Genomic DNA, 18,095 nt, shown 5'->3' on the forward strand with positions numbered 1-18,095 from the left:
AGAGTTAATATAAATGCTGGCTAACTGTAAAACACAAGGGATTAATGAAATAATTAATAAAATAATTAAAGTATAATTGATCAAATATTTTCCATCTGTGTGACAATAACCATCAACGATCTGATCTGTTTCTATTATACATTAATACATTCTATTAACTCCTACATATACTGTGACGTCACGTTACATCCATGTCAAACATGAACAGAGCCTCCATGACGAGCATTAACACAGAGGACAGCAAGTCAACGGTTCAAAGATCGGATATGGATTTATTCACATGTTTAGTGTCAATAACAGAACGCACTGATGCCTTTATAAAAGGTGACCGTCACACTTCACGCGGAAGATTAAACACCACATTATGCAGCGCATCGATTCAGGGTCACGACTCCACGGGAGTCCACAGGTTCACTTAGTGAACAAATATTCCATACGAGGCTCGAAGATGGTGAACGTCCATCGGGTGTTGATCCAGCTCCACTACCAGGGCCTCCACACCGCCCTGTCGGAGCCGGGCGGCGGCGGCTTCGCTGCAGCGTGGACGCGGACGCGGCCGTGCGTGGAGAGGACCGGCGCGTCATGCGGGTACCGGAGGCGCAGCGGCAGCGTCGCCTCCTCCGGGGACCCGGTGGACAGGAAGTGCAGCGTCTCCTCCCAGCAGCGGGAGTAGCCGTCACCGTGGGCCGCCGCGTGATCGGCCGAGACCCGGAGAGGCCGCAGCCTCAGCTGCCTCTTCAGGAACCCCACCGTCATCTCCAGGACGTCGGCCTTCTCCAGCTTGGCGTTGGGGTCCCGCTCCTGGAACTCCTCCTCCAGCAGGACCTTGAGCTGCTCGATGCAGCCGTTGATGCGATCTCTGCGCATCTTCTCCACCGCCGGCTTCCTCAGCTGTTAGGGGGGACACAACAATAAGGGGGGGGGGGGGGGGGGCTGGGTCAGAAGAGCCGCAGAGAGAAGAAACAGAGAATATATGAAGTGAAGATGGGAGTGAAGAGGAGCAGGACTTACTTTGTGTCTGTCTCTGGTGGACGGCGTTGAGACGGGAGAGTCTCTGGTGCTGCTCGGAGCCATTTGTTGGTTCGAGAGCAGAGCGAGCTGTGATGGACCCGAGGAGCCCCTCCCTCTATTTATAGGAGCCACATTAGCATCACAAAGCATGAGTCCCGGGCAGGATTAGCTTTCCCACACTCTGGAGGGGCGAGGCCCACCCAACAATAGAGGGGGGGGGCATCAATTATCTCCTGGTTAACCGGCCTCTTTTTATTACCTGGGAACCTTCCTGCTGTCTGATGAGGGGCCACTAAACACTGAACACACACACACACACACACACACACACACACACACTGACACCAGGTGAGTTCACGAGCTGAGTACAGGTGAACACAACAATCAGAGGACTGGAGACGCTGCTGCTGTTTGTTTACTGTAACTAAAGGTGAAGTGAGACTCTGCAGCAGCTGATCCTACACGCTGTTGATTAGCGTGTGTACTTTGTGAAGAAAATATAAATACCACGAAGCCAAGCTTCTGGAATTAATAATACATGTTCCGGTGTCGATATGATGTTTACGTGACGACTTGTTGCCATCAAACTGTCAGTGGCGCGTGGATGCGTGAAGCTGCGGGTCCTTTCAAGACGTGTGCGCGAGACACTTCTTTGCCCCCCCCCCCCCGTCCTGACACGCGCTCTGCAGGGAATAACAGTTATTATCACGTGATCAACACAAACCTCCGCTGCACGTGGTGTTTAATTGCATCTTTATAACGAGAAACCCTGTTTGTTTGTTTATGAATCTGTGACTGATGTGTTCATACGTTTTACGTTCATAAACATGAAAAAAAACCTCGGCACACTTCTGTGTGAACACGAGGAGGAGGAGGGGGGGGGGGGGGGGGGGGAGGAGGATGAAGAGGAGGGGGAGGAGGAGGAACAGACAGGACGTTGTTAGTCGGGCTTTATGGCTGCGGACTGTGGGAAAGTCTCAGGTGTGAGGAGTCCACGCACCCGGAACTTATAAATACTGCAGTCCCACGTGTGGACCACGAGGACACTGAGCTCACTGGAGGACTGAAGACATGGCTCCTGTAGACCAGACCGGACCGGAAGAGACACCTGTGGACCCCAGCAGCTCCAACAGGTGACACATCTGGAATATGGTTCAGACTTCTTCTTCTTCTTCTTTAATTCTAATGTTATATATATTAATAACTAATGTCAATGAGACCCTGCGGCACCTGGTGCGTGCTCCGTGCTCCGTGCTCCGTGCTCCGCAGAGCCGCGCTGCAGAGTCCCTCCTCCGCTCAGCCTCCCGGGTCGTCGTCTCGGTGTCACGGCTCTCTGTGGAGGCCGTGGTAACGCGGACGCGCTCAAGTGATGATCGTTTTAACGGACACGCGGAGGCACGTGTCTCTGTCGCGCGTGACGCAGCAGGTTGCGCGCTCAAGTGTGTGTGCGTGTGTGTGTGTGTGTGTGTGCTTGCGCACGTGCTGGAGACAGACGCTCAGCTGTGCAACATTTGTACATTTGCATAACATCATGTTTATTCTATATCTCATTTATTAGCTTCTCTTCCATATGAATATATATTATTCACATATATATCTATTCATATATATATATATATATATATATATATATATAAAAAGGTATAAGCTTCTGGTCCTCATACAACACCGCACCTCTGTGCAACAACAGCATCATCACACCTCATTGTGTGATGATGTCACAGCAGGATGTTGAAGACCGTCCCACGTTTTGAAAAGATTCCACAGCAGCTTGTTTTAATGCATATAATGCATTCAGAAGAGGTGCAGATTTCCAGTAAACGGAAAAAGACGCTGCACGTCATCACCACGGTCTATATGTAGACATATAAACTTCTTCTTCTTCTTCTTCTTCTTCTTCTTCTCCTGGTCATTTAGAAGCAGAGTGGAGCCACGTCTTCTTCTGCGTCAGGAAACAGACGTAAAAGCTCTCTGGAGTATCAGGAGTCCCCGCTGAGGGACAGCAGAGCTTTCCTCGGTGTGACGGAGGACGCGGTTCGGTCCAGGAGGTCCGACACGGGGGTCCCGTTCTGCAGGTGTTCTCCAATCAGAGCCTTCAGCTTCTCCAACCCACCGCTGCACTTCCTCTCCAACAGGTGGAGTTTACACCTGGGACACACACACACACACACACACACACACACACACACACACACACACACACACACATGAAGGCTCCGTTAACACCGGCGCTCCAGCAGGAAGGTGTGTGTGAGACATCTAACATTGCCTCTCCGTCTGAAGACAGATCCTGGACTCACCTGAACATCTGCTCCTTCATGCTGTCCTGCAGATCCAGGTCCAGATACTGAGCCATCTCCTGACGCGTTCCAGTGATGTCAAGGGAAGTCTGCTGTGCTGGGTCCTCTCTCTCTCTGTCTCTCTCTCTGTGTCTCTGTGTCTCTGTGTCTGTCTCTCTCTCTCTCTCTCTGTCTGTCTCTCTCTCTGTGTCTCTCTCTCTCTCTCTCTCGGCTCGGAGGACGTCTCTGTTCACGTCTGCTGCTCCGTCCCGTATTTATGCAGCTCATTCTGCAGCCTCTCGGCCAATCGGGAGGCTCGGTGTCTCCGGGACAATGGGGCCGAATTGAGCGTCCGTCGTCTCGCGGGACAGGCGGAAGGTCAGATGTCAAAGAGATGCAGAAAAAACGTTCTCTGGGAATGTTTCCGAGGCGTGAGGACGCTTCGCTGTCCGAGTTCTCACTGAATTTATTAAAAGTCATCATCGGAAGTTTAAAAGATAAAATGTGTGAAATCTTTTAAAAACAGTGAGAGGAATAAAACATATTAAAGCTTCCTGATCGTTAAAATAATCATTTTGCTTTGTTGTAATCACCTTGAGAATAAAGCAGAACGGCACAACATGCATTTATTATTATTTATTTATTTATTGAATATGGACAGCAAATAAAGATTCAAATAAATGTGGTTTGGTTTCTGGAAGTTAAAAACCGCAAATAAATTCAACTCACTGAACCTCCTCAAATATATATATACAAATATATTATGTTATTTTATCTTGTAATAATAATCCTGTAATAAAATTGTTAATTGAAATATGTCAGCTGTGACATTTTTCCACTTTTATATTTATTATACAAAACAAACTTTTCTGTATAATGAATTTTTATTCTACTAATTATTATTATTTTAAATGTTCTTTCTCTTGATCTGCTCTTTTGTATTTCACGATTTGTCTTTTATTCTTATTCAGTATTTTATTTTGATTATTAATATGAATTCTTACCATTTTAATTTCCTCTTTTAATTCAATAAAATTATTATTATTTAAAAGTCTTACAGTTTTGTTTTCTGGGTCTCTTCTTAAATTGTTAAAAAGTTGCAGGACCCATAAAATAAACAAAAGTATTTCAGGTAAATACAAACACAACATACTGTGGTCCGAGTGTAGTTCTGGACCCAGCTGGAGAACCGCCCTCCTCAGAGCCGCCCAGGGGCATTGTGGGAACAGACACACTTCCTTTGTGTGTGTGTGTGTGTGTGTGTGTGTGTGTGTGTGTGGGTGTGGGTGGGTGTGTGTGTGGGTGTGTGTGCGTGATGCAGAAGTGTGGGAACACGCGTGTCTCTGTGGCTCCACAGACGGCGAGGAGGACGTGAGACTGGGCTGACTGAGGGGGACACTGGGGGACAGACAGCCAACACACCCACTGACAGATGGAGGGAGATAAGCTGGGACCAGTGTGGACAGACAGACACACACACACACACACACATATATAACAATAATACATTATTGATCAAATATAGTAAAAGTCTGTGTCGTACTTGTACTCTTGTATTGGGTCCTCGGGATGGCTTTAATGTGGTGGCTCACGTTTCATGAAGGCCTAGCCAGTGAGGTTCCTCTGCACACAGCTTGGAGTCAAAGTTCTGGCAAAGTGACTGAAGAAACCTTCAATCAGTGCTTCTACCACTGTCTCAGTCTCTTGGTGTGGCACTGCATGGGCCTCTGGTCACTTTGTAAGACAATCCACGGCTACAGTTGGCCCTAGTACAGTACCAATGTACTGCAGTACTGAAGTACTTCTACCTGCTGCTGACCTTTTATGAAAATGTTCATCATGCAGATAAAATGAGGTAAAACCTGTTAACCAGTGAGCTGTAGAGGTGTGGTAGGTGTTTGTGGAATGAAACACACTTCTGTGTTACAGGTGAAGTGTTTATCAGAGGAGGAGTGACAAAGCTCCACCCCTCACCTGAGAGAAACAGTTTGTCTTTCTTCCTCACTAAAGAGACACACAGACTGAAAGAGAGACGATCAGATTCGCCTTCAGACCAAACTAACAACTTCCTCTGAGTGAGTTCAGCTACAGGAGAGAAAAGAGGAAAACTACAACACTGCTGCTTCAAGCTGCTGACGCTCCACACACTGAATGTGAGTTTGACTGAAAACAGAGAAGTTAGTAGAGGAGGAGGGGAGCCATGACTGATGTACTTTCTGTGTTTTCAGCTTCACTCAGAGACAAAATGGCTTCCAGATCAGAGAAGGAGCTCTGCTGTCCGGTCTGTCATGAAGTCTTCAGAGATCCTGTTCTTCTGTCATGTAGCCACAGCTTCTGTAAGGACTGTCTGAAGAGCTGGTGGAGAGAGAAACCAACTCAGGAGTGTCCAGTTTGCAGGACAATATCTTCTAGGAAACATCCACTTTGTAACCTGGTGTTAAAGAACCTGTGTGAGTCCTTCTTACTGGAGAGAGATCAGAGAGCTTCAGAGCCTCTCTGCAGTCTGCACTCTGAGAAACTCAAACTCTTCTGTCTGGACCATCAGCAGCCAGTGTGTCACATCTGCAGAGATTCAGAGAAACACAGCGACCACAGAATCAGACCCATCGATGAAGCTGCTCAACAACACAAGAAGAACCTTCAGGAAACTCTGGAGCCCTTAAAGGAGAAGTTAAAGGTTTTTGAAGAAGTTAAAGTGAAGTCTGATCAAACAGCAGAACACATGAAGGTCCAGGCCCGACGCACAGAGAGGAAGATTAAGGAGCAGTTTAAGAAGCTTCACCAGTTTCTAGAGGAGGAAGAGGAGGCCAGGATGGCTGCACTGAGGGAGGAAGAGGAGCAGAAGAGTCAGATGATGAAGGAGAAGATGGAGGCTCTGAGCAGAGAGATAGCAGCTCTTTCAGACACAGTCAGAGACACAGAGGACGAGCTGAGAGCTGAAGACGTCTCATTCCTGAACAACTATAAGGCTGCAGTGGAAAGAGTCCAGCAGCGCCTCCTGCTGGAGGATCCACAGCTGCTCTCAGGAGCTCTGATAGACGAGGCCAAACACCTGGGCAACCTGACCGTCAACATCTGGATCAAGATGAAGGACATGGTCTCCTACACTCCTGTGATTCTGGACCCAAACACTGCTCGTTCAGACCTCATTCTGTCTAAAGATCTGACCAGTGTGAGACCAGGACAGAGACATAAGCTTCCTGATAATCCAGAGAGGTTTTATAAATACTGCTCTGTTTTGGGCTCTGAGGGATTTAACTCAGGAACTCACAGCTGGGATGTCCAGGTTGGAGACAGTACAGACTGGTTACTGGGTGTGTTAGCAGAGTCTGTCAAGAGGAAGGGAGATATCTGGTCTGGATTATGGGGAATATTGTTCTATGAAGGTAAATACTCAGCATGGTCACCATCAGCTCCAGACACTGATCTCTTAGTGCAGAAGAACTTCCAGAGGATCAGAGTGAATTTGGACTGGAACAGAAGAAAGCTGTCGTTCTCTGATCCTGATACTAACACACACATACACACCTTCACACACACTTTCACTGAGAGGATGTTTCCATTCATTCACACTGATGATAAAGTGAAGATCTCACCACTGAAGGTCTGTGTAACAGTGAAACAGAGTAGTTAGAGATGAAGAGGATGATCATATTTACGATGTTGTTTATTCCTTAAAAGGGAAAAGTCCCTGAATTGAACCTGTTAAGCTGAACCTGTCCTCCTGGTGTCTCATTACTTAAGACATGTTGAGTTTTCTTTCACTTATTGTTTGTTTCCATTTTATTATTGTTCTATTAATTAGTTCAACAATTTTCTTTTTGTTTCTATTGTAAACCTTTTCATGTGTAAAAATGTTTCACTTAGTTTCTGATCTTTATGTTTGGTTAAACTGTTAAATTGTTCATTTTTTGAATATTTTGATTCCTGTGTTTGGAGCCATAAAGACCAGGAGTCTTTCTCATTCCCTGATTTTAAGCTTCCTCGTCTCCTCTGTCCTCCGGTGTGTGACCCGGATATCGAGCTCAGCGCTCCGTCTTGAAGGACGTCCTAGTTCCTAAAAAGCACCTCGAGGGTGGAGGAGGCCTGCTGGAGGAGCTGTGAGCGAGGAGACATCGGTGCGTCCTTTGAGAAAGACTTTTCTGCACCCGTAAACAAATAATAGAGACGTTAAACAGCTGGAATAATCTCTCACCATGGCGGGACTCTACAAATGTAACTGTTCATTAAAAACATTACGCTCTGAGGCAGAGATGTAATAATTACATAAAGGTCTGTTTCCTCGACTCCTCTCTCCTTGCATCTCTTCCTCGCCTCCTCCGCTCCCGTCTCCCCTGGGACTGAGACACAAGGAGAGGAGGCGAGGAAAGGAATCAGGATGCGAGGTCAGGAATCGAGGATGTGGAAAAAGAGAGCTAGACCTCAGGAACCACTTTGCGGAAGGTGATGGATCCAAATAAAGACTTGAGGAGTTTATCAATAACTGCTTTGACTTTTAGTCGAGAGAACTTCTGGAGTTGGACTTAAAAATACGTCATCTGCAGCTCTCTGTATGCTGTCTTTGTCTTTGACGGCAGCATTTTGGGATTTTGTTAAAATGATTGAATCATCTATCGGCTAAATCTGTAATTCATAGAGAAACATAAATCATTATATTACAGTATAAAATGACACATTTGTTCATTTAAGTTTGTTAAATTGTTTTAAACTTAGTGTCAATGATTGAATAATTAAACAATTATATTTCTTTATTCTGTCTTTGAAGTGTAAACAAATCTTTTTTAATAAACGTGTAAAACCTTTCATTGGTATTTGTTGTTATTAGAGGATAGTATTTGTCTTCTTTTCATATTTCATCTCATTTATTTGTCTCCTGCTTCAATGTTTAACTCATATTTTTAACAAATACAAATAAGCAGCAGAAGCAGCCAACACAGAGCTCTGGAACGACAATATTAATATTATCACTACTTGTGTTTACAGATGAGTAAAATAAATGTAGCAGGTAGTTAACTTCAGTAACAATGAGAGCGGACATGTTGGATTCTTCAAGTCTCTGCATGTTGAGTTTCAGCTTCATCTTTGATGTTACATTAAAACAACACGCTGAAGCATGTCCTTATTAAAACCACACACACACACACACACACACACACACACATCATAATAATAAATTATTGATCAAATATTGTAAAAGTCTGTGACGTATTTGTACTTTACAAAAGTATTTCCATTTTCTGCAAATTTATATTTCTACATCGGAGAGGTTTTATTTTTATATATTGGACATTATTTGACTTCATTTTATTTATTTAGTTAACTTTATTTATTTTCCAGATTTATACAATACAATACGATATAATAATAATACAATAATAATACAACAATAATATAATATATCGCTTCCCTACAGTGCAACATGCCAGCCTCCGAAGATGGTGAGCGAGCTCCGAGCGTGAACGGAGGCGTTTGTACTCTCTGCGCTGTTCCTTGTATATTATTCTCCAAAACGCCAGAAGACATTAACTCATAGATATGACCAGAGACTGTAGGTGTAACCGGCAAAAAGCCATAAATGAACCTCCACAGTGAAAAGGAGGGATTGTAAATATCTAAACTCATATCTCATATTCATGGACTACTTTATTGACTTTGTACAAGACCTGTGAAAAAACAAGTTAAGTAATGAATGGATTATAAAGAAACAAAAAGGTTGAGTATCCTGTAAACTGCAAAATATTTACTCAAATGAACATTTTTAAACAAGGTCTGGACTCCATGGACCAGTTACCAAAAGGCATACTTAGCTCTGTTAACTAGGGGCCACTGCTACATTTCAGTAGCCGTGGATTAAAGTGACCAGAGGCCCATGCAGTGCCACACCAAGAGACTGAGACAGTGGTAGAAGCACTGATTGAAGGTTTCTTCAGTCACTTTGCCAGAACTTTGACTCCAAGCTGTTTGCAGAGGTACCTCACTGGCTAGGCCTTCATGAAACGTGAGCCACCACATTAAAGCCATCCCGAGGACCCAACCGGTCCTCGCAAAGGACCAGAAGGATCTTCAGTGATCGGTAGTCTGACACCGACAGACAGACGGTAAGATTTACCTTCATTACAAAGCTGTGATCTCAACTGAGGACAGTTACAGGTAGAAGTACTAGAGTACTGCAGTACTAATGTACTAGTTAACTGCACTGTGACGAGCCATCCGTACCGAGACACCCCGATCCTTCTGGTCCTTTGCGAGGACCGGTTGGGTCCTCGGGATGGCTTTAATGTGGTGGCTCACGTTTCATGAAGGCCTAGCCAGTGAGGTTCCTCTGCACACAGCTTGGAGTCAAAGTTCTGGCAAAGTGACTGAAGAAACCTTCAATCAGTGCTTCTACCATTGTCTCAGTCTCTTGGTGTGGCACTGCATGGGCCTCTGGTCACTTTGTAAGACAATCCACGGCTACAGTTGGCCCTAGTACAGTACCAATGTACTGCAGTACTGAAGTACTTCTACCTGCTGCTGACCTTTTATGAAAATGTTCCTCATGCAGATAAAATGAGGTAAAACCTGTTAACCAGTGAGCTGTAGAGGTGTGGTAGGTGTTTGATGAATGAAACACACCTCTGTGTTACAGGTGAAGTGTTTATCAGAGGAGGAGTGACAAAGCTCCACCCCTCACCTGAGAGAAACAGTTTGTCTTTCTTCCTCACTAAAGAGACACACAGACTGAAAGAGAGACGATCAGATTCGCCTTCAGACCAAACTAACAACTTCCTCTGAGTGAGTTCAGCTACAGGAGAGAAAAGAGGAAAACTACAACACTGCTGCTTCAACCTGCTGACGCTCCACACACTGAATGTGAGTTTGACTAAAAACAGTGAAGTCACTGTAATGAATTGCCGTAAATTTACGGTGGATTTAAAATGGTATCTTACAGTATTTCATAATAAATGTAACATACAGTTAAATGTTCATCCGTCGCATGTAAATTAACGGTCAATACCGTCCATTAACAATAACAGCAGACTACTGTAATTTATCAGCATGATAAAGTATTGTCTATGAAGTGGTGGATACACGCTTCTCTATACAAGTTCAGTGAATCACAATCCATCTACATCGTACTGTCTATTATAAGTTATTGTGTCCGTTATGACGATAAAATATTTTTATTATTCAAACTGTTCATTGCCTAAAAGTAATTTTTGAGTGACAAGACGTGACCGACTGCTCCTGAACCTGACTTTGGACACAGCAGCTTCAGTTCATCCTTCTGAGCACCATGTGGAGATCAACCGAGGAGCCGAGGTAACTTACGCTTATCACCCGAAATTCAAAGTCTCCATTATTGTTCTGTCTTTATGATTATTGAATTGTTAACATCTCAGATAATGTTTCACTTGGTCTGTTTCATTACATTAGGTTGCTAATATTGGTGGAGCTAACGTTAGCTCTGTAACGTTAGCTAGCTCGAGCTCAAGTAGCCTTAGAAAGGTTAGCTAGCAAACAGCATGGCAAGTTCAGTTAACATAAATAAAGTTAATCACCAATTACAGTGTTAAGATGTAACGTTAGTAACATAACTTGTTTGTCGCACCCAAAGCTTCTTTTAAGTGTGTTTATCCCGGATGTCATAGAACTTTCCAGAAGTTCAGAACATTGTGTTTCTAAAGTTTTTATTTTGTTTGTTTACAGTCACTCGTCATCACAGATTGAGGATACCAGCCAGACGCTGCAATCAAGTCCTCTTTCAAGGTGTTCTCTCTCTTTATTGTTTTCATTCATGTGTGAGTTCCTGCTGTTCAAATTAACTACAAATGTGTATAAGACTTGTTAACAAGTTAGACTGATGCAGTTCTATTACACTGTTCGTGATACTATTTTAATTCAGCGTTTCACTCTTAATGCTATTTTAATTCAGTGTCTGAGGGAGTGATGCCAAGATCGAAAAATGGCTGATGGTATGCCACTGTTGTTCATTGGTATGTACCTATCCCAAGAGTGGTGTACTACTGTTGTTCAGCGGTATGTACCTATCCCAAGAGTGGTATACTACTGTTGTTCAGCAGTATGTACCTATCCCTAGAGTGGTATACTACTGTTGTTCAGCAGTATGTACCTATCCCTAGAGTGGTATACTACTATTGTTCAGCGGTATGTACCTATACCTAGAGTGGTATGCTACTGTTGTTCAGCGGTATGTACCTATCCCTAGAGTGGTATACTACTATTGTTCAGCAGTATGTACCTATCCCTAGAGTGGTATACTACTATTGTTCAGCAGTATGTACCTATACCTAGAGTGGTATGCTACTGTTGTTCAGCGGTATGTACCTATCCCTAGAGTGGTATACTACTATTGTTCAGCAGTATGTACCTATACCTAGAGTGGTATGCTACTGTTGTTCAGCGGTATGTACCTATCCCAAGAGCGGTATGCTACTGTTGTTCAGCGGTATGTACCTATCCCAAGAGTGGTATGCTACTGTTGTTCAGCGGTATGTACCTATCCCAAGAGCGGTATGCTACTGTTGTTCAGCGGTATGTACCTATCCCAAGAGCGGTATGCTACTGTTGTTCAGCGGTATGTACCTATCCCAAGAGTGGTATGCTACTGTTGTTCAGCGGTATGTACCTATCCCTAGAGTGGTATACTACTATTGTTCAGCAGTATGTACCTATACCTAGAGTGGTATGCTACTGTTGTTCAGCGGTATGTACCTATCCCTAGAGTGGTATACTACTATTGTTCAGCGGTATGTACCTATCCCTAGAGTGGTATACTACTATTGTTCAGCAGTATGTACCTATACCTAGAGTGGTATGCTACTGTTGTTCAGTGGTATGTACCTATCCCTGGGGTGGTATGCCAGTACTTTTCCAATGGTACAAGTTGCCTCTTGAAAGTTCATATTAGTGGTATATGCCGTTTAATCAGAGTGGTATGCCATTCATATCACTGGTATGTGTGTGTATATATATATATATATATATATATATATATATATATATATATAGTGATATATATATATATACATTGTGAGTTTTATATATATATATATATATATATATATATATATATATATATATATATATATATATATACACATAGATACATTGGCCATAATATCAGTTTCAGGGCACATCAGCAAAGACTAAATCACTTTGTCATATAAAAAGCCTTTCATTTATCCGAACAAGAATATGGACGAGATAAAATAGATACATTCCTTTATTTAAGACGCTGTGTTGCGCTACTTTGTCAGTAAAGTAAAAAAAATACATTTACAGCATCACTGTTCATGAATCAAACCAACTTACATTAAATGTGCATATGCATCAAGAGACGGCACTGGTGTGCCTGTCTGACAGTGGACTACCACTTTCAAGCGGAACCCGACTTCAGCCAACAGTGTGCCATTGGAAAAGTATTGGCATTCCACTCTATGGATAAATACATACCGCTGAACAACAGTAGCATACCATCGGCCACTTTTCAAGCGCTACTGGTCTGAGGTTATCCTCATGACTTCGGTTAAGCAGGTCATTAAAGATTGTATTAGTTTATTTGTTTTCTCCTAAACATGCAGTACATTGTGAGTTTTGTGATGTAAAACAAATGTCCCTTTATTATTTGTCTTGAGAACATGTATTAAACTGCAACAATTATGTATTAAATGTCTATTGTTATTCTTTTATTGGTTGACAATTAAATGCAAAAGTATTGGGTTGTAGTACCCTCTGTAAATAAACGGTAACATTCTGGCTTATACCGTAAAATCACCGTAAAATCCAGTCCTCCTACTATCACATACCGTAATCCAGTATACAATAAGATACCGTAAAAGTAAATTACGGTAGCTTCACTGTTTTACAGTGAAATTGTTTAGAGTGTAGTAGAGGAGGGAGGGAAGCCATGACTGATGTACTTTCTGTGTTTTCAGCTTCACTCCGAGACAAAATGGCTTCCAGATTAGAGGAGGATCTCTGCTGTCCGGTCTGTCATGAAGTCTTCAGAGATCCTGTTGTTCTGTCATGTAGCCACACCTTCTGTAAAGACTGTCTGAAGAGCTGGTGGAGAGAGAAACCAACTCAGGGTTGTCCAGTTTGTAAGAGAAGATCTTCAATGGAACATCCACCTGTTAGTCTGGTGTTAAAGAACCTGTGTGAGTCCTTCTTACTGCAGAGGGATCAGAGAGCTTCAGAGACTCTCTGCAGTCTGCACTCTGAGAAACTCAAACTCTTCTGTCTGGACCATCAGCAGCCAGTGTGTCTTATCTGCAGCATTTCAGAAAAACACAGCGACCACAGACTCAGACCCATCGATGAAGCTGCTCAACAACACAAGAAGAACCTTCAGGAAACTCTGGAGCCCTTAAAGGAGAAGTTAAAGGTTTTTGAAGAAGTTAAAGTGAAGTCTGATCAAACAGCAGAACACATGAAGGTCCAGGCCCGACGCACAGAGAGGAAGATTAAGGAGCAGTTTAAGAAGCTTCACCAGTTTCTAGAGGAGGAAGAGGAGGCCAGGATGGCTGCACTGAGGGAGGAAGAGGAGCAGAAGAGTCAGATGATGAAGGAGAAGATGGAGGCTCTGAGCAGAGAGATAGCAGCTCTTTCAGACACAGTCAGAGCCACAGAGGACGAGCTGAGAGCTGAAGACGTCTCATTCCTGAACAACTACAAGGCTGCAGTGGAAAGAGTCCAGCAGCGCCCCCTGCTGGAGGATCCACAGCTGCTCTCAGGAGCTCTGATAGACGAGGCCAAACACCTGGGCAACCTGACCTTCAACATCTGGAACAAGATGAAGGACATGGTCTCCTACACTCCTGTGATTCTGGACCCAAACTCCTCTGAACCAAACCTCATCCTGTCTGAAGATCTGACCAGTGTGAGACGAGGAGAGAAACAGCAGCTTCCTGATAATCCAGAGAGGTTTGATAAACACTGGTCTGTTCTGGGCTCTGAGGGATTTAACTCAGGGACTCACAGCTGGGATGTCGAGGTAGGAGACAGTACAGACTGGTTACTTGGTGTGTTAGCAGAGTCTGTCCAGGGGAAGGGATACATACAGTCTGAATTATGGGTGCTTTTGTTCTATAAAGATAAATACTCAATAAAGTCACCATCAGCTCCACTCACTGATCTCTTAGTGCAGAAGAAGCTCCAGAGGATCAGAGTGAATCTGGACTGGAACAGAGGAAAGCTGTCGTTCTCTGATCCTGATACTAACACACACATACACACCTTCACACACACTTTCACTGAGAGGATGTTTCCATTCATTAACACTGATGATAAAGTGAAGATCTCACCACTGAAGGTCTGTGTAACAGTGAAACAGAGCAGTTAGAGATGAAGAGGATGATCATATTTACGATGTTGTTTATTCCTTAAAAGGGAAAAGTCCCTGAATTTAACCTGTTAAGCTGAACCTGTCCTCCCGGTGTCTCATTACTTAGGAGATGTTGAGTTTTCTTTCACTTAGTTTGTTTTTATTTTATTGGTTCTTTTATTTTTTTTTTAAACGGTTTCATTTTAAATTGTTATTTTTTTGTGTTTGGAGCCATGAAGACCAGGAGTCTTTCTCATTCCCTGATTTTAAGCTTCGAGTTGTGTTGGCTATGAAGAAGCCCGCCTCACTGAAATCGTCAGACATGCCAATCATGCAGAAAAACAAGCCGCTGGTGACAAAAAAGGAGAAAGCCGAGACCAAAGAAAAGCAGCTGCACATGTCTCCACTGACCATGGTCCAGGCTGTCCAGAGGTACGGCCATGGGCCAACCACATCAACAACAGAACCAAGGTGGTCCAGGTTTCTACAAACGAGGCAGAGGACAAGGAGGAAGAGGTCGTGGTTTCCAAGGACGCCCTCCGCTGGGGAAAGACGAGTGCTAAATCTGCTGCCAAAAAGGACATTGGGCAGCCGACTGTCCACAAAGAGATGACAGCCGTCCCCAGTGGCCACAGGGTCGCTCGATGTCTGACTGAACCAAGACCGAGGGGGCATGCGGAGAGAAAGGGAGACATCCTACTGCAGCACCAGAGAAGGGAAGTGAGGAACACACACAGACATGCAATAACAAACAGCTTGCTCTTCTAACCCCCCACCACACACACACCTATACACCCACACAACAACTGTAGGGCCATATGCCAAATATTCTGCTGAACCATTTAAAAGGTTGCCCTAAACCATTCTTGTGATTGGTGGAAAGGCAATCGCTTTTCTTGTTGACTCAGGAGCGACTCACTCAGTAGTTACAGAAAAGGATCTTCCAAATCCAAAACTCAGCGGTAACTATGTGTATTCTCTGGGAGCTTCAGGACTAACACTCAAGGAAAGATTTACTGTCCCTATGACATTTGCTCATCATGATGACATGGCTCCACTTATTAGAACTAAGCATCCATTTTTGTCCTCGCAATGTTGTCCTGTAAATCTGCCAGGGAGAGATCTTATGTTGAGCCTAGACATTAGCCTGATATCTTCACCAGATGGCCTTAAAGTTGCTCGCAATCCAACAAACAATTTGCCAATGATACAGTTCAGTCCAAATACCCCTCTGTATGTATGACAGTTGAGAATTCCTCTCTCACATTGCAACACGGCTGATGAACATGGCCCATGATATTGTGTCTGCGCATGTAAACTTAATGTCTCCAGGACACTTACATTGCACCACACGTGTCCCATGGCCCTGACTCTGATTATGAAAACATGTTTCATCAGTGCCTGAATGATCCTCTCCAGTGTTCTACTCTGTTTTTGTCCCCAAAGAGAAATGTTGTTTTGCTGTGTTCCTGGTTGACAATTCCTACCCACACATCTCCCTGTCCAAATCAGCAAATGACCAGTGGAGAAACCTGGGTCCCTTTGTGCAAAAATGTCAGTCCATCACTGATTGGCAGGCGACAGCTCTGCAGGAAGTCCCGTCTTCTTTGTGGGCGAAGGAAGAGTATGACGTAGGCTTGATAAGACGTGCTCAACCTATGGTCATTACTCCAAAATCATCTTACAGGCCATGTAAACAACAGTATCCACTAAAACAGGAGGCCATTGATGGTATTACACCTGTGTTTTACTCTCTTTTACAGGCTGGAGTAATTGTCCCCTGTAATGACTCACCTGTTCGCACGCCCATCTTTCCCTGTGAGGACAATCAGAGATGAAGGTGCCTCCACAGAATGGAGGTTTGTCCAAGACCTGCAAGCAGTAAATGTTTGCCTTTAATTTCAATGGCAAACCGAACACATTCACACGTCTCTGCCATGGTTGTTGTGAGTCACCAACTCAAACGAGGTTCTAAGAGATAGCTTAGCACCCCTAGAGCTATCTCTAGATAACAGGTAGCAGCTGCCTTACCCCCTCCTCCCTACAATCCACTCACGCCAATATTGCAAATCCCGTTGAAATCTGGTCTTAACGTGAACGTCTTCAATTAGTCTGTGAAAAAACCTTCAATTTTAAATATCTTTTCAACGGAAAAATGCTCGCTGGGCCTGAACACACAAACCTCTTGTAAAGTGTTCTAATGTTGTCGAATTTAATTTTAATTTTCTTCTGATCTAAAACAAAACAAATTGTTGTGAATTTGAACATTTTTGTTTAAAAAATCACAAATGATTCTGTGGCACTTCCTCCATTGAACCCTCATCCTACCAACATATTTAACATTCAAAGACTACTGTAAGAAACAATCATCATTGCAAGATGTTAACTTACTTATTCTCAAAACATTATACGTTCTGTAATTATTGTCAAATGAAGCGATGAAAGAATCTGAAAGAACTTCAATCTACTTTCAGTTGTGCTTATTGATCATATTTATCATCTGTTCCCTTTTAAGGTGAAACTCATCAGAGGGCTGACAGAGCTCCGCCCCTTACATGACATCATCTGAGACAAACAGGAAACAGTTTGTTCCTGTTCAGTTCTCAGTGAGAAGAGACTCACCTACAGACAGACGGTAAGATTTACCTTCATTACAAAGCTGTGACTTCAACTGAGGACAGTTACAGGTAGAAGTACTAGAGTACTGCAGTACTAATGTACTCTAGTACTTCTACCTGCTGCTGCCTGAAAAAAAATGATTTAAACACTCAAAGTAAAAGTAACTGAGGTAACTTTATGCAGCAGGAAACTACTGACTTCCTGTCTGCTGTGTTTTCAGCTTCACTCAGGGACAACATGGCTTCCAGATCAGAGGAGGATCTCTGCTGTCCGGTCTGTCATGAAGTCTTTAGAGATCCTGTTGTTCTGTCATGTAGCCACAGCTTCTGTAAAGACTGTCTGAAGAGCTGGTGGAGAGAGAAACCAACTCAGGAGTGTCCAGTTTGTAATAGAAGATCTTCAAGGTCAGATCCACCTTGTAACCGGGATTTAAAGAATGCGTGCGAGTCCTTCTTACTGCAGAGAGATCAGAGAGCTTCAGAGCCTCTCTGCAGTCTGCACTCTGAGAAACTCAAACTCTTCTGTCTGGACCATCAGCAGCCAGTGTGTCTCGTCTGCAGAGATTCAGAGAAACACAGCGACCACAGATTCAGACCTATCGATGAAGCTGCTCCACAACACAAGAAGAACCTTCAGGAAACTCTGAAGCCCTTAAAGGAGAAGTTAAAGGTTTTTGAAGAAGTTAAAGTGAAGTCTGATCAAACAGCAGAACACATGAAGGTCCAGGCCCGACGCACAGAGAGGAAGATTAAGGAGCAGTTTAAGAAGCTTCACCAGTTTCTAGAGGAGGAAGAGGAGGCCAGGATGGCTGCACTGAGGGAGGAAGAGGAGCAGAAGAGTCAGATGATGAAGGAGAAGAT

General features: G+C 43.7%; 4 protein-coding genes and 1 long non-coding RNA gene across 9 annotated transcripts in view; 4 read left to right on the forward strand and 1 right to left on the reverse strand.

The window, feature by feature from the left end:
* Positions 1–483: 483 nt before the first annotated feature.
* LOC137880708 (transcription factor HES-5-like) lies at positions 484–1,206 on the reverse strand. Its single transcript, XM_068722216.1, has 2 exons — positions 1,012–1,206; positions 484–891 (listed from the first exon to the last, which is right to left on the reverse strand). Exons 1-2 carry the CDS (start codon positions 1,159–1,161, stop codon positions 484–486), a joined length of 558 nt encoding a protein of 185 aa, XP_068578317.1. The 5' UTR covers positions 1,162–1,206.
* An 851-nt stretch (positions 1,207–2,057) lies between these two features.
* On the forward strand, positions 2,058–3,482 carry LOC137880710 (uncharacterized). The gene is made up of 3 exons (XR_011103822.1): positions 2,058–2,144; positions 2,929–3,146; positions 3,295–3,482. It is a non-coding gene; the product is annotated as an uncharacterized lncRNA (long non-coding RNA).
* A 1,773-nt stretch (positions 3,483–5,255) lies between these two features.
* Positions 5,256–8,002, forward strand: LOC137880706 (nuclear factor 7, brain-like). Its single transcript, XM_068722214.1, has 2 exons — positions 5,256–5,443; positions 5,519–8,002. The coding sequence occupies exon 2, from the start codon at positions 5,536–5,538 to the stop codon at positions 6,922–6,924; it is 1,389 nt and encodes a 462-aa protein (XP_068578315.1). The 5' UTR covers positions 5,256–5,443; positions 5,519–5,535; the 3' UTR covers positions 6,925–8,002.
* Positions 8,003–10,010: 2,008 nt separating this feature from the next.
* On the forward strand, positions 10,011–15,242 carry LOC137880683 (E3 ubiquitin-protein ligase TRIM35-like). 4 transcript variants are annotated; one of them, XM_068722189.1, is made up of 3 exons: positions 10,011–10,142; positions 13,229–14,286; positions 14,888–15,242. In XM_068722189.1, the coding sequence occupies exons 2-3, from the start codon at positions 13,246–13,248 to the stop codon at positions 15,227–15,229; spliced, it is 1,383 nt and encodes a 460-aa protein (XP_068578290.1). In that variant the 5' UTR covers positions 10,011–10,142; positions 13,229–13,245; the 3' UTR covers positions 15,230–15,242. The 4 variants fall into 4 exon arrangements, with proteins under 4 accessions (XP_068578290.1, XP_068578291.1, XP_068578288.1 ...); XM_068722190.1 differs by having other exon boundaries at positions 14,848–14,974; XM_068722188.1 differs by lacking the exon at positions 10,011–10,142 and adding exons at positions 10,510–10,592; positions 10,980–11,039 and having other exon boundaries at positions 13,229–14,974.
* A 14-nt stretch (positions 15,243–15,256) lies between these two features.
* Positions 15,257–18,095, forward strand: part of LOC137880681 (nuclear factor 7, ovary-like) — a 4,043-nt gene continuing 1,204 nt past the window's right edge. The window contains exons 1-3 of one of the 2 annotated variants that reach the window (XM_068722186.1): positions 15,257–15,336; positions 17,132–17,251; positions 17,456–18,095. The exon at positions 17,456–18,095 is cut by the window's right edge and continues 1,204 nt beyond it. In XM_068722186.1, coding sequence (XP_068578287.1) covers positions 17,473–18,095 — 623 coding nt within the window. In that variant the 5' untranslated portion in view covers positions 15,257–15,336; positions 17,132–17,251; positions 17,456–17,472. Of the gene's footprint in view, positions 15,337–16,386; positions 16,476–17,131; positions 17,252–17,455 lie in introns of those variants that run through there. The other variant, XM_068722185.1, reaches the window with a different exon arrangement.

This window comes from Cebidichthys violaceus, unplaced genomic scaffold, assembly GCF_023349555.1.
Source record: "Cebidichthys violaceus isolate CVI_PGR_0920_01 unplaced genomic scaffold, fCebVio1.0.p SCAF_29, whole genome shotgun sequence".
In the NCBI taxonomy this organism is placed as follows: Eukaryota; Metazoa; Chordata; class Actinopteri; order Perciformes; family Stichaeidae; genus Cebidichthys; species Cebidichthys violaceus.

Coding starts and splice junctions, on each gene's coding strand:
- LOC137880708 (XM_068722216.1), bottom strand. CDS start 1,161: ATGCTTTGTGATGCTAATGTGGCTCCTATAAATAGAGGGAGGGGCTCC. Junction 892..1,011: donor CCACCAGAGACAGACACAAA/GTAAGTCCTGCT, acceptor CCCCCCTAACAG/CTGAGGAAGCCGGCGGTGGA.
- LOC137880683 (XM_068722187.1), top strand. CDS start 13,246: ATGGCTTCCAGATTAGAGGAGGATCTCTGCTGTCCGGTCTGTCATGAA.
- LOC137880706 (XM_068722214.1), top strand. CDS start 5,536: ATGGCTTCCAGATCAGAGAAGGAGCTCTGCTGTCCGGTCTGTCATGAA.